Source organism: Oncorhynchus mykiss, chromosome 16 (genome assembly GCF_057628025.1).
Source record: "Oncorhynchus mykiss isolate SJ-2025 chromosome 16, ASM5762802v1, whole genome shotgun sequence".
In the NCBI taxonomy this organism is placed as follows: Eukaryota; Metazoa; Chordata; class Actinopteri; order Salmoniformes; family Salmonidae; genus Oncorhynchus; species Oncorhynchus mykiss.
In genome coordinates, this window is record NC_143037.1 from 62,666,936 (window position 1) to 62,681,180 (window position 14,245).

General features: G+C 44.3%; 2 protein-coding genes across 17 annotated transcripts; one reads left to right on the forward strand and one right to left on the reverse strand.

Annotated features, from left to right (window-relative positions):
- The first annotated feature begins 172 nt into the window (after positions 1 to 172).
- On the forward strand, positions 173 to 12,462 carry LOC110492459 (transcriptional regulator QRICH1). 7 transcript variants are annotated; one of them, XR_016487438.1, is made up of 13 exons: positions 173 to 419; positions 1,630 to 1,930; positions 2,037 to 2,138; positions 2,263 to 2,412; positions 2,484 to 3,206; positions 3,379 to 3,544; positions 3,643 to 3,797; positions 3,894 to 4,008; positions 4,142 to 4,250; positions 4,319 to 4,470; positions 4,579 to 4,669; positions 5,604 to 5,837; positions 12,045 to 12,462. XR_016487438.1 is itself a non-coding variant. In XM_021566795.3 (12 exons), exons 2-12 carry the CDS (start codon positions 1,673 to 1,675, stop codon positions 5,779 to 5,781), a joined length of 2,199 nt encoding a protein of 732 aa, XP_021422470.2. In that variant the 5' UTR covers positions 173 to 419; positions 1,630 to 1,672; the 3' UTR covers positions 5,782 to 8,461. The 7 variants fall into 7 exon arrangements, 4 of the variants coding, with proteins under 4 accessions (XP_021422470.2, XP_090059781.1, XP_090059783.1 ...); XR_016487437.1 differs by having other exon boundaries at positions 176 to 419; positions 3,894 to 4,007; positions 4,135 to 4,250; XR_016487439.1 differs by having other exon boundaries at positions 181 to 857.
- LOC110492460 (receptor-type tyrosine-protein phosphatase V) lies at positions 9,059 to 14,245 on the reverse strand. Of its 10 annotated transcripts, none has more exons than XM_021566801.3 (11): positions 14,083 to 14,245; positions 13,310 to 13,479; positions 12,932 to 13,031; positions 12,506 to 12,596; positions 12,248 to 12,324; positions 12,027 to 12,161; positions 11,581 to 11,703; positions 11,224 to 11,384; positions 10,694 to 10,829; positions 10,215 to 10,282; positions 9,059 to 10,069 (listed from the first exon to the last, which is right to left on the reverse strand). In XM_021566801.3, exons 2-11 carry the CDS (start codon positions 13,312 to 13,314, stop codon positions 9,817 to 9,819), a joined length of 1,149 nt encoding a protein of 382 aa, XP_021422476.2. In that variant the 5' UTR covers positions 13,315 to 13,479; positions 14,083 to 14,245; the 3' UTR covers positions 9,059 to 9,816. The 10 variants fall into 10 exon arrangements, with proteins under 10 accessions (XP_021422476.2, XP_021422477.2, XP_090059789.1 ...); XM_021566802.3 differs by having other exon boundaries at positions 9,059 to 10,066; positions 14,083 to 14,233; XM_090203663.1 differs by having other exon boundaries at positions 9,059 to 10,097; positions 14,083 to 14,231.

The following is a 14,245-nucleotide window of genomic DNA, read 5'->3' on the forward strand; positions in this document are numbered from 1 at the left end:
ACACTTTAAAACAATTAGATTGCTATTTAATCTTGAGTTATGCTTCATCTGGAAGCGCTTTTGTCACGAGGTTGTGATACGTGTGGCATGTTGCACTGCATGTCCCCTTTAAAATGACCGTCACATCAATTTAACGCGGCATCTGAAGAGGGTAATCTCGCGTTAGCAACACGCCGCAGTAGAACGCCATCTGATTGGACGAAAGGGGTGTAGTTGTAAGATGGCGCCCAGTGAAATCTGACTGCAAAATAAAAGGGAAAATAAGACAAAATAGCAAGAAACCGTGAAAAATCCAAGTCTAAAAGATCACTGAGACAATTTGTATCTCTCTTATGCACAAGAAAAACGCTGCTGCTGGCTTGTGGAGCTGCATTTCTGGGCGGATAGAGAGTGGATTTGGTCGGCCTGGGAGAAGAGAGGTAACAGTAAAGCCAGGCAGGGAGGAGAGGAGCGAGCTGTACTGTTACTGAATTTAACACGTTTTATACTGACGTTCTATTCGCCACATTATCTATTTTGTGCTTTCATTAACATGGCGTATTTGATTTGCTCAAGACCTGCATATTCTGTTTGTTTAGTAGGCCGGTAGGGAGGAGGGGACTCCACGGGAACGAGCAAAATACCGTAGTCCGCTAACGTCAGTTAGCTTGTAACGTTAACTAGCTACAGTAGATTTACAGCACCCGTATTTCGCCTTTAGCAACAGTAGTTCATTTACACTTGGCATTTGTTCAGTATCAATGACAATATGAACAATTACTTAATTCAAACCCAGTCAAATGTGAGATTGTTTCATCTTCGTTCGGTGTTCTCGCAACCGACCTGCTCGAGCGAAGAACCAGGACAAGACCTACCTGGTGAGCGCACGCCCTGACCTCGACTGTCACTGAACAGTTTTCATTGTTCCGACTTCCGAGTGGATTATTTAATTCCTCTGAGTTGATACAACGCTTTTGCAGCACCCCCCGAATCCCGATACCCCATGCTAGCAGAATTAACATTTAGCTTCTGTCAGATGTAAACATTCCTGCCTTCAACCTCTATCATAGTCCTGTCCGGACAGAACGGAGTCTAAGGCCACCTAATACCGATTGGTAGTGATTGAACGGCCACAAAAGTTACCCCCTTGTCTGTCAGCAAATATTATTTTCCTAAAACGTTAATTTCCGTCCAAAATTAAAGCTATTTTTTTGTTGTAGTTGTCTGTAGTGTACCACAACCCTATTTACATATTCATTGTAACTTATACTCATTGTAACCTTTGTCCAAATATGTGAAAACGGAACGTTTCTATGATCTGTGATAAAAACATAAGGTCCTAAAAAATGCTTCTCTGACATCACAGGGTAGGATTAAAAGTAAGAAACTGATTTTCAAAACCTGCAACAACATATTTTTCTTGCTCCCCACATCAACTTATATCTCAGTTTGAAAAGCAGTTGTTTTTTTAAATGTTTTGGCATTTGATGTTTTCGGGTAGAACTTTTTAACTTGATTTATTTCTATAATATGTAGAAATGTGCTTTTTTTTGCATATTTTGAGGTTGCCCTTTAAGCCTTCATGACAGTAAGTAGATTACTGCAGGTTTAAGGTAAATAACTGACGTGTCTTGTCTATGACAAACACAGGCACCCCATCCTATCCCCTGTAGAAGAGTAGTGTTGGGCTGTGATGAATAACATGGAGGGTTCGGGGGGCTCGTTTGAGGATCTGGTGAGGCTGAAGGCCCGCAGTGTCCCCCAGCATCGGATGAAGGAGTTCCTGGAGTCCCTGGCCAACAAGGGCCCCGAGGCACTGCAGGAGTTCAATCATCAGAGCGGTGCTACCGCCACAACCACTACCACCACTACGGTGTACCAGCAGGGAGCAAACTGCATATACACAGACAACACCGAGGTGGCTGGGTCACTGCTGGAACTGGCCTGTCCGGTAAGAGACAGAGTGAGGAAAAGAGAATGTTGAGTTTGTGAAAGACGAGATGGATTTGGTGACATGATCCATATTATAATAAAACCACCCTGTGCTCTACCTTCAGCAACAGCAGGTACAGGTGTCCCAGCAACAGGTGATGGCATCACAGCAGCAGCTCTCACCAAATATGACCACAGCCATGCACCAAGGCCAAGACATAATACAGGTATAATCATCTACTCTTTTTGTCTTTCTCGCTCTGTCCCTGCCACTCTCCTAAAAATGAGTGCCAATTATTGCTGAGAGCCTATGACTATCCTGGTTAACTGAAATGTATATGTCTCCTGTAGGTGCAGATCGGGGGGCAACATCAGGGCCAAGTGGTTGGGGTGGGGGGCCAGGTGCTGCAGCTGCCCTCCTCCTCCAATCAACAGCTACAGGGGGTCACCACAGCCCAGCTAATACAGTCCGGGGACCTCACAGAAGAACAGCACCAACAGGTAAACACACATTCCAGTTGGTGTACACATATACTTTACGGATAATGTATTTTAACATCTCTCCCTCACAGCTGCAGGCCCAGTTGATGGCAGCGGTGGCGGGTGGTCAACAGATCCAGATACAGACGGTGGGAGCTCTCTCCCCCTCACAGCAGCAGGGCTCTCCCCGGGGAAACACCATCCAGACCACCTCCCCCCTCCAGCCAGCCAAGAAGCGTAAGGTGGACATGCCCATCACAGTGTCCTACGCCCTGCCTGGTCAGCAGCTGGCCACTGTGCTAGCAATCCCCCAGGGTCAGGGACAGCAGCAGAGCTACGTATCTCTGAGGCCAGACGTGTTGACTGTAGATAGCAGCCACCTGTACAGTGCTACAGGTACCATCACCAGCCCCACTGGAGAGACCTGGACCATCCCAGTCTACTCTGCCCCGCCAGGGTCACGTGATCAGGGCAGTGTCACACACATCGCCATCCCCCAGGAAGCATACAGCGCTGTGCAGGTTGGTGGGGGGACTACAACGACAATGGCACACACTACGCCAACGCAAGTTACGATCGGCTCGAGTCATGCAGTTTCCACGATGACGGGATCGTCGGTGGGTCATGAAGAAGTGCAATACCAGACAGTGGCGGCCAACTCTCTATTCCCGGCCCAGTTCATGCACGGGAACATCCACATCCCTGTGGCAGTGCAAGGGTACGGCAACACCACGCAGTCGCTCATCTGGGACCCCCAGCAGCAGGTGCTGCACACACAGGGAGGGGTGCAGGTCCAGGACACACAGCAACTACAGGTCACTTTATTCAGTAGCTACAGATTATAATTCTACAAGCCCCAAACATCTATATCAAGATTGATATAATTTATAATCCTGATTTAATTTCTGTTTAGAGGTCTTAACTTGAATGACCTGGTCTCTTGCTGCATTTGTTTTGCATACTGATAGCCCTGGTGTGTCTGCGCAGGGTCAGACCATGGCAGTAGCAGAGATGGAGGGCCAGGGGCATACAGAGATGATGCTTCCCTGTTCTCTGAAGCCTGAGGAGGGGCTTGACGTGTGGAAGCTCTGGGCCCAGAGGAAGAACGCCGAGCTGGACAAGGACGAGATCAACAAACTAGCTCCCATTGGCCGTAAGTACACTCACACTCACCTTTTTTTGTCGGACAGTATGTCTACCCCCTCGCTAGCCAGCTCCCCATTGACTGTTTATACTTGTGTGTGTGTGTAGGCCGGCAGGCACTGAGGTTCCAGGAGGACCTGGTGTCGTGTGCGGTTGCTGAGCTCAGTGTGGGGCTGTCTCACATGTGCCAGGAGGCCCGAGGGCTGGAGGGAGAGACTTATGGGGCTGACGTTCTCTATTACGTCTTCCTCTGCATACAGAAGGTGCCCCACACACACACAGGAATATAGTAACTATAATGGAAGCTACTGCATATTTTCTAACTATCGTTTTACTATCTTTCCTGTCTTTCTCTGTAGTATCTGGTTGATAATGGTCGTGTGGATGACGTGTTTTCAGACCCATACTACGGGCGCTTCTCCCAGTGTCTGCATCGGATACTGGAGCCATGGAGGCCAAGCGTCCATCCACTAGGTAAGAACAGAAATCGGTATAGTCCATTAGAGCCCAACCATACACATTGTACATATCACCTGTATGAATTAGTGATGAATAAAACATGTCAGGTGTTTCATGTTTTTTGCTGTTTTATGACTTCCTGGCCCAGGTTACCTCATCGCCAGTCAGGTGACAGAGGAGATGCTGTGGGAGTGTAAACAGCTGGGTGCCCATTCCCCTGCAACGCTACTGACTACGCTGATGTTCTTCAACACCAAGTGAGTAAGTTACACACACACACACACACACACAATGCATGTATCTAACACCTCTTTGTCCCCCCTAGGTACTTCCAGCTGAAGACTGTGGAGCAGCATCTGAAGCTGGCCTTCTCCAAGGTCCTGAGACACACCAGGAAGAGCCCCAACAACCCCAAAGACAAGTGCACCAGCATCCGCTACCTGAAGCCTGTTGGCCAGCACCAGATAGGACAGAAAGGTGAGTGGTCACCCAGCCCCAGGACAGGAGAACCAGGGGTCAAATACTGTACATGGCTCTTTGTGACATGCAGAAACTTGGTGGTAACCTCTAACCCCTCTCCCGTAGTGACAGATGACATGTATGCAGAGCAGTTGGAGCACCCAGAGAACCCTCTGCGCTGCCCCATCAAACTCTATGACTTCTACCTCTTCAAATGGTGAGTTGAGGGACAAGGAGTAAGGGTGTGAAGGAAACAGTTGAAGGGTACATAATGCCTCTGAATCTAGCCTGATATTTGTAGAACACTAATATACAACTAGGGGTGTGAACGTTAAATTTTTTTAAACTAAATTTTATCATTAACATTAAGAAAATCCCTAACGAATGAAATTTAAATCACAATTCAGTTATCACAAAACTACCAATAACAGGTCCCGATCATCGTCGTAATGGGATTTATTATATATTTTTTTTACCTACCTAACGCAACAATGCTGTGACGTTAAAAGGGGATATGCTTCTTTCAAATGATTTGTGACGGATATAAAGTGCTCCGCACGTAATCGTCCTTAACAGTTGGAAAAGTGCTGATTAAAGAAATGATTGCAGCCATTGCCAATGACCTATTTGAGTTGTAATTTGCTAAATGCAAGCACCATTTGAGCCATGACTCGCACTGCTGAAACAGGTGCATCTTTCTCATCAATATCATTGTTCGACATTTACTCCCGTTTCAACATGGTGTTATTTACTTTATAATGGGAGTTGGGGCATAAATTTAGCAGCATTAGAATGCTAAAATTCTTCTCCTTATAATCAGTAGATGGAAGGCCCTAAAAATTGTCAAGATTCCAGCCACGCAAGTCAGACTGTTCTCTCTGCTACCGCACGGCAAACGGTGCCGATGCACCAATTCTGGTGCAACAGGACAGTGAACAGCGTCTATCCCCAAGCCATAAGACTGCTAAATAGTTAACCAAATAGCTACCCGGACTACTGCGGTAGTACTTCATTGCCCCTAGCAGTCATACCACGCAGTAGGATTTCCCATTATATTTTATAATGGAAAACTGATAAATGGCAGTTAACATGGACTTTTTTTTCCCATTTGTCACATAATACTAACCTCTCTCTCTCCTTCTCTCTCTCAGTCCACAGAGTGCTAAAGGCCGCAACGACGCCTTCTACCTGAACCCTGAACCCGTGGTGGCGCCCAACAGCCCCCTGTGGTACTCCACCCAGCCAATCAACAGAGAGCAGATGGAGCACATCCTCGCTCGCTGCCTTATCGTGAGAGAGATCCAGGAAGCTGTTGCCAACATACACTAGCAGGACTGGAGGAGGGGAATGACCATTGACTTAGACATCGCATCATTATGGCGTCGGTGAGAGCATGGGCAGGGCCATTGAGGCCATCTCTATTTTGAAGTAGTACATTTTCTTCTTCTTCTATGAGTTGGCAAACGAACTGAAAGGGTTCCTACTGCCACCCGGAGTGTGGTGTTTGAACAGTATAAAGCCAAGGTTGTAAAGCGATTTACTGCCAACTGCAGTTATGGAATGTTTATTCACGAGTAGGCCTATAATTCATTGGTCCATCCCTCCTGACGGCTCAAAAATAATTGTAACTTCACACATTATCCAAGGGATTGTGATAATTTTCTGGTAAAAACATTAGTTTGCTCCCCTTATCTTAATTTGCTCCGTGGCAAGGTGGCCAAGTGTAGGGTCGTCACTAGTTAACACAGCCACAAAGTCATAAACCCTTTCTATTTCAACATGATCTTAAAATCTGATTTTAAACCCAACTCTCACCTTAACCACACTGCTAACCTTAGCCTATCCTTACGGTAAAAAAATAAGCTACTTTTTGTTTTCATGTTTCATGTATGTATGATATAGCCAATGTTGACTTTGTGACTGTTTTTATCTAGTGGAAACTCAAGTGTAGGCTACAGAGAAAAGCTGTTTGTTTTTCTCAGATGACTCTCAATTAGGAAGAACTTTGCAGCAGATGTTTCTGATTTAATAAATATTGCCATGTTGGTGGGTGATAACATTTAAATAAAGCCCAGCCCCGAAGTGAAACAGGGTGAAAATAATTTGCACGTCACCTCATAGAAAAAGGCATGTAAGCCTCATGGAAACGTCCGAAGTTACACATTTGGATTTGTCACTTCAAGCCCAAATATCATACTTTGACTGAAACGATGATTTATTGATTCACATCGTTGTGCAACGTCATGGGTAAGCTCTGGCAATTGTCTTTCACCCCGAAAAAGTGGATTTCTATTGGTGTGGGCGTTTTAAATGTATGTATGTATATGTTAATTGTCTGTGTATAGCAGGATTTCCCAACCCTCTCCTCAGGGACGAACAAATGTTTCAGATGTTTGTTGTAGCCTTAAACTGGCACACCTGATTCAATTAGTCTGCTAATCATCAACTCCTTGACTAATTTAATCAGTTGTACGAGTTTCTGGCTAAAATCAAAAGTTGAAACTTCTGGTGGTCCCTGAGAAGAGGGTTGGGAAGTACTAGTGTATAGTGCATGCAGTGTACAAAACATTAGCAACACCTTCCTAATATTGAGTAGCATTCTACAGGGATGCTGGCCCATGTTGACTCCAATGCTTCCCATTATTTTGTCAAGTTGGCTAGATTTCCTTGATACACATGGGAAACTGTTGAGCATGGAAAAACCCAGCAGCGTTGCAGATCTTGACACATTCAAACTCATGTGCCTGGCACCATACTGCCCTACACTGTTCAAAGGCACTAAAATCTGTTTTGCCCAATGACCCTCAATGGCACACAATCCATGTCTTAAGGCTTATAAATCCTTCGTTAACCGGTCTGTTTCTACACTGATTTGAAGTGGATGTAACAGGTGACATCAATAAGGGATCGTAGCTGTCACCTGGATTCAGCTGGTCAGTCTGTCATGGAAAGAGCGGGTGTTCCTAAAGTTTTGTACACTGCACTACAGAGAATACCGCTTGCGAGCCTTAGGTTGCGTTTACACAGACAGCCCAATTAGATTATATACGATGTTGTTGTTTTTTCACGAATAGTTTTTTTTTTGTCCGACCAGATCAGCTCTTTTGCCAATTATTGGGCAGAACATCAGAATACGGCTGCCTTTGTAAACTCAGCCTTAGATACAACCTTTCCATCAAATATTTTTGCCAAAGGAAGTAGTTGCAGGTTAATGCGTCATGAGTCTTGTCCTGTAGGCTAACTTTGTTTTCCCCTTAGATAGGCCAGCTGCAGTCAAAATTGGCTATATTGTCATAATTTAATTTTTTGGGGTCTAATTTGAGTGTTGTGGTTAGGTTAAAAATCAGATGTTATGCCTTTGTGGTTGTGCCAGCGAGTAACCACTGCAGAGCTGCATCCAGAACAAGATTCATTATGAAAAACTAACGTGATTTTTTTTTTTTTTCTCCATTTAAGCATTACTGTGGTAATTATTTTCTGTTCACCAACAGACTGAGGGATATGCATTTCTCCTGTTTTATTCTGTAAAATACATGTTTTTTTATGTTGCTGTTAACTAGACACTGCTGCTTCTTTGTCATTGTCATGAGTACCCCCTCTTTGTTGCATTTCCTCTTTCTTAATAGTTTTCCTGATCTCATTGTTGCCCAGCTGTGAACAGGTGTGTGTATATATGGACTCACCTGCAGGTTCACAACCAGGATGGGCTTTACTCTTTTGTTTTCCTCTCCTTCTCTGTGTGATACTGGACTGAACAGACCTGTGATGACCTTACTGAACTGTCTGGAGGCACAGTGAACTGACTGAATGGTGCTCGGGCTGTTGTGGCCCCTAATGGATTATGGCAGGCAGTGAATGAAAGTGTTTCACATAAACTTGTCATAAGAACAGACTTTTTCTTTCTGTTAAATGTTTTGCTACGTTGTGAGCTTCTGAATGTGACCCAGGCTTACAGTCATTGTTGACTATTAAACCACTTTCTTACATGGACCTCATCCATAGAGCAAGATGGAGGACTCCTCTTTGCATCTGTGCCATTATGGCAATCTCCATTTTGAAATAGTCCATTTGGACATGACTCCAACATTTGGACATGACTCCAACAGAGTCAACAGCCAATGAAGTTGGAGGTCCCACCCAGTTGACTACATTAAAATGGTGGAAGCTCTCTGATTCTGCCTATGTTAATACAGCCTGTTAGCCCCTAGGTCTTTGTTATTCTCTGACCTCAATACAGTGCATTACAGCCTGCAGCTACCGTAGGAGGGAGTCTAACAGCATTAATAGTACTTGATAAAGTAGTACACTTGGTAGCATGTGTATTATACGTCATAAAACCAGGAGTTTTCCCTGGCCAGGATATAGGGTCTGATAACTCCTGGCTCTAATTAGTGGCCTGAGCAGGAAAAACTCCTGGCCCCAGTGTACTGTTCATGATGAATGAAACAGATGTGGCTTTTCATCTACTGTTCTGTTTATTTTCAATATTTCAAGGTCTACTTTATGTCAGAGCCTTATGGAGAATGACAGTGCCAAACATTACCTTTTGTGCAGTGATTCACCACGTGTTTGTGTTTTTCTCTGGAGATAACGTGAACAATAGTGCTTAGTTTCTGGACAAAGTAGTTTAATGTTTTTCATATAATTTTCCTAATGTAAATCAAGGGTCTAAATTGTGGTAGAGGCTGTTTTTCACCGAGAAGATGAACAAGCAGTGAGAGACACATTTAACAATGTTGTACTACATCGTACAAATCTTGTTCCAGCACACTACTATGCATTTCAACATTGCTGCAACCTTATACATAGGGACAATCGTGGTTTTGCAGTCAGGCATTCATGAGAATAGATGCGTCTCAGCACCATTTGTGATCAAGTACATATCTCCCCCATTACCTCAGGCCTTAGTTCTTCATGGTTGGTAATCCAGTCTGGAGGAACAGGTTCAACCGGAGAGGCATGTTCCTCCGTATGTCTGCCGGACTGATCCAGGAAGTAGATGGATCCGTTGTTTCGGCTGCCTCCTTTGTGTGTTTTGTCACACACATACAGTCATCTCATAGGGCAAGTCCCCTTCCCACTCAGTCAAAGACCTTGTTATATGTAATCACACAACGTACAGTAGTCCCTAGGTCGGGACATCTTCCCTCAACCCAGGTGTGTTGGAGAGGTATAAATCAGCCCATTCCCACTTGGCAAAGTTTGGATGTGTGGTTTCACTTGTAGATACATGTTTGTGTGTACTATTGTTTGGTCAGACAGAGTTAGCCCCTCCAGGTGTGTGACTGAGTGAAGATGAGGGTGTGGCTATAGATTGGTGTGTAAATGCGGATTAAGGTGTTGGGTGTGTGTGCATTTGTGCGATTAGTCCTCAGTGTGTTTTTGTGGATTAATATGAATAGAGGGGGGCAGCAGTCTTCTTAGCAAGTTCCTAGGGTTGAGCAGCTGTTGCACGGAGCTCTGGGTTTGTGGTTGGGTTTGGACTGGATGGGGTGTGTGCTGTTGCCGCCTGCGCCTCCCCCTCGACGGGTTTCCCTGACCTGATCGCCTTGAGGTGGTGAAGGGGTGATCCTGCCCCTGATCAACATGAGCAGGGCCAGCATGACTCTGTACTCTGCTGAGATATTGAGAGTTCTGATAGCCAGCTGAATCAAATAGCACAGTGTAATATGATACTGTCTGTTTCAATAGACATTGTTAACATCTGAAACATTAACATTTGCAAAAAAGATAATACTTGAGTGTTTGCTTTGTGTTCTCACCTTAGAGGTCCCACACTCCCTCCACTCAGCCAGTGCATTAGACACTGATGAACCAGTATATACTGCTCCTGGGTACATTCAGTGAGGGAACACAATATTGAGAACATTCTGCAGCTAATGAAGATGACATGAACATTGTGACAAGCTGAGCTCTTGACCTGGGGGGGTCTTAGACTAACTTGCCAGCAGAGAGGAGCCTTCAGCTGCCCTATCCTTTTCTGAGGGGTTATATAGCCTCACATTGTACTAGTAGGTCATCAGGAACCATTATCACAACTTAATAAACGGGGAGGCTAGAGACAAACTACTTTCAATGCGGCATCAAAATAAGTTTGTCTCCAGGCCTTCAGTGTAACAAGGATCCTAATGAATCACTGTCCTGGGGCAGGGTTTCTATCTATGGGGTTGCACATTTGTGTTTATATCCCAACACAACTGATTCAGCTAATCATCAATATTCTCAGTAGTTGTGGACTGACCAGGTTCTGGACCATCATGACTCTGTGCCGTCTCAGGTCCTGCACGGCGGCTCTAACATCAGGCATGATGCCACGCACACACAGCTGCATCAGCCATAGCAGAGCGACAAACGTCCCAGACCGCCCCACACCTGCACTGAGAGAGATACCAGCAGCATTTAAGAGGTGTAATCGACACAGAGAGATACAAACAGCATTTAAAAGAGGTGTAATCGGCACACATGCTTTATATAGAGATATTGTCTCAACTGAGATACAGATATCTGCAAATATTAAGGAACCACCACAATGACTATGATTGAAATGTTTTACAGTGATGGAAATGTGACTCTGGCATTCAGCTATTTTCAATTAATAAACAAAAAAAGACAGTGCTGCACACTGTATACTTGCAAATGTAAAATTGTATTAATGTTTCTGTCACAGAAATATCAAGGCCAAAAATCTAAGTAGAGGTTAATAAATAATGACACAGAAAACAAAAAGTGTGAGAGTTTGCCAGCTAGGTGAGTTTGGGTGAGAGGTCATACCTGCAGTGTACCACTGCAGGCCCCAGAAGGGGTAGAGTGTCCAGATGCTGCCTCACATACTCAGTGAAAGCACAGAGAGAGGAGAGGTCGTTGGGTACACCCTGGTCTGGCCAGGCAGTGTAGTAGTAGTGTGTTACTGTCCTCTCTACGGGAAAACCGTGCTGAAACGACACACACTATCAGCACAACCACACTACCAGAACAACCACACACACACCAGACAAACTCACTATCTGTACCACTCAGACACACAATTAATCTTGGAAATAGCCTACATCTGTTGACCAGTGGCTGAAACTAATAGTCTTTGTTACAATAAAATAGGACAACTAGGAAATGACAGGACCTAGGCCTCACCTGTCGTAAGTGAATGGTGGTGATGAAATAATCTGGACGCCGTTTACGAGACACTGTGGTAACCTGGACCATTCCGTACGACACCGTCCCTTGCTCCATTGGCCAGTACTCATCACACAGCACCTGGAGAAACACAGTCAACACGTTGTCTAACTAATAAAAAGTATAGACACTACTGTGTGCACAGCAGGAAATGTGACACTATGACAAATTCATGGTAGATACACCAACTCTGTGCAGCACCCACATCAACAGGGGCAAGAATATGCTTACGAAGACTTTTCCATAACTTCATGGGTGGCAACGAGGGCAATATAAAACCAGAAGAACTATGCAAGTTTACGGGTCAAACTTGATGCTGTGAATGTAGTCAACATGTTACCCATGAACGCTTAATACATTTGAGAATTGTTCAGTGTCCCATCACCATCAAATCCCTCACTCACCATGTCCTTCTGTTTCAGGGCGGTCACCATGACGATGATCCTAACGTTCTGCTCCCATACCATCCTCCAGAAGTCAGCGATAGTGCTGCGCAAAGGACCCTGGGTACAAATGAAGTCTCGCTCCGTACATCCACCCTGAGGAGCAGACAGACAGACCGCAGACGTGATGAATGAATGGACAGACAGACATACAGCGACAGACGGACAGACAGAGTACTCACAGGGACATAACTAGCGTTGATATAATCTGAGTGTAGCTGGGAGTCTAGCAGGGACAGCCTCACTCGACTGTGGTCATCTGAAACCACAGGGACCATTAATCAAAGTGATCAGAAAATGGGAAGCATTTCCACACATGGGATAGATGTGAAGATAATGTTTGTGCTTAGATACAGCAGGTCATATTATCATGGTAATAAACTATTACTCAGAGGTAGCATGTGGTGGTGCCCTGATATGGTATGTACCATAATACTCACAAGGCAGTATGTAGGGGTATCTGTTCTTCTCTCTGTTGGCCTCCAGGTTTCCAGCCCTGGTAGTGAACTCTTTACCAACATCATTCAGCTCCTGAACAATGAAAAAACAGCAACTGAAGGGACACTATGAAAGTGGGACTTTACTGCCACAGCAGACACTGCACAAAGTCTCCAAGGCTCAATAGTCTGATGTTTCTCAACTCCAGTCCTCCAGGACCCCCAACAGTACACATTTTTGTTGTGGCCCTGGACAAACTCACCTGATTCAACTCATTGAGGGCTTGATGATTAGTTAACAAGTTGAATCAGGTGTGCTTGTCTGGGGCTACAACAAAAATGTGTGTTGGGGATACTGGAGTTTGGAAACACTTCTGGATTACAGAGCCAGGGTATTACTCAATAGAAGACTGGTTGAGATTGGTTTACCTCAAACTTCTGCCAGAAACCACTGTTGTCCTTGGCAGTGAGTGATTGACAGCGCAGATGGAATTCCTGTAGTATATGTGCCCGTGAGAACACCCGTACCCTATATGTAAATATGGCAACAATACTCAGTCAATCAACACTCTTTAAACAACTCTTTAAATTGAGCTCCAATTTTACTCAGTGGCATTTTTCCAAGTGACTACACCCAGAATGTTTTTAATGCCATCATTCCATTAGACTTGAGGAAGCAACAATAGGCTAAAACAGTTCTAACAGCATTCAATCAGCCAATCAATAGTTACTTTTCTCTTCAATACCATTTCAACAAAGACTCAAGTTATTCAATCCAGTCGCTCAATGACATTCAAAGTTCCTCACCTCATGTTTTGTTACAGGTGCAGAGATTAGGCTTTAAGCTTCCTCTGGTAACCAATAACAGGAGTATGTAGCGTAGAGGGGTTCAGACTTGTGGGGTTTTGTTGCGTAGTTGTAGAACAACAGACCAGATGATTGCAGTGCCCAATCCTGGATGAGAGGCTTCTGCATCACTGATCATGTGGAAGAAATAGCAAAGCCTCTGTGATTACTATGCCTTGGTCAAAATGGTCAAAAAAAAGTGTAACTTGAATGTAGAACTAAGCTGAAGTTACTGACCCTTCCCTCGCTAGTTAGAGGAATTTGGCTCACCAAAAAGACCATGTCACACCAAACACAAACACACAACAAATACTTTCATAAAAACATACAAATGTACAGATGTGCATTAATATAGAAAACAAATGTTGGGCGGCACCGGAAGCCTAACATTCTTACACAAGATGGTTTGAATTTGTTCAAGGAGCTCAAAGGCAGTAAGAATGTCTCATATTACACCATTAAAAAAAATATATATATATATATATATATATATATATATAAAATTAACACTATAGAACAAAGTCAAATATAGCCTACAGAATAAGGTTGCAGAATAAACTGCTAGCACCCAAAACATTTTCTGTTGAACACTGTCTGACACAAACAAAAGACGCATTCATCACCAACCTGAGAACACTAGAAAAACCTACACCAACAGGTCTACAACACAAAACAAGTGTACAGCCCAGAAGGGGTGAGCAACACCAACGTATTATTTCTTATTTTACTATTACCTTTGTAAGTGTTCCTTTAAGTAAGAAAGAGTTTAGAGAGCAACCAGGGACTCCCTTCCTTCGATGTGTTCTATCTTGTCAAGTTACCTTACCCCAGTTATCCGAACCACCACATTTTCTTTCTCTCTCGCTCTCTCTCTCTGAAAGTGGCAGGGAGAGAGGG

Bases quoted from the DNA above. Each gene is read 5' to 3' on its own strand.
- LOC110492459 (XM_090203655.1), top strand. From the start codon at position 1,673: ATGAATAACATGGAGGGTTCGGGGGGCTCGTTTGAGGATCTGGTGAGG. The intron at 3,545-3,642 runs GTAAGTACACTC...GTGTGTGTGTAG, and splicing joins CAAACTAGCTCCCATTGGCC to GCCGGCAGGCACTGAGGTTC. The intron at 4,471-4,578 runs GTGAGTGGTCAC...CCTCTCCCGTAG, and splicing joins GCACCAGATAGGACAGAAAG to TGACAGATGACATGTATGCA.
- LOC110492460 (XM_021566801.3), bottom strand. The intron at 12,597-12,931 runs GTAAACCAATCT...TTCATTGTTCAG, and splicing joins GTTTCTGGCAGAAGTTTGAG to GAGCTGAATGATGTTGGTAA. The intron at 10,283-10,693 runs GTCAGTCCACAA...GAATGTACCCAG, and splicing joins TCATGATGGTCCAGAACCTG to GAGCAGTATATACTGGTTCA.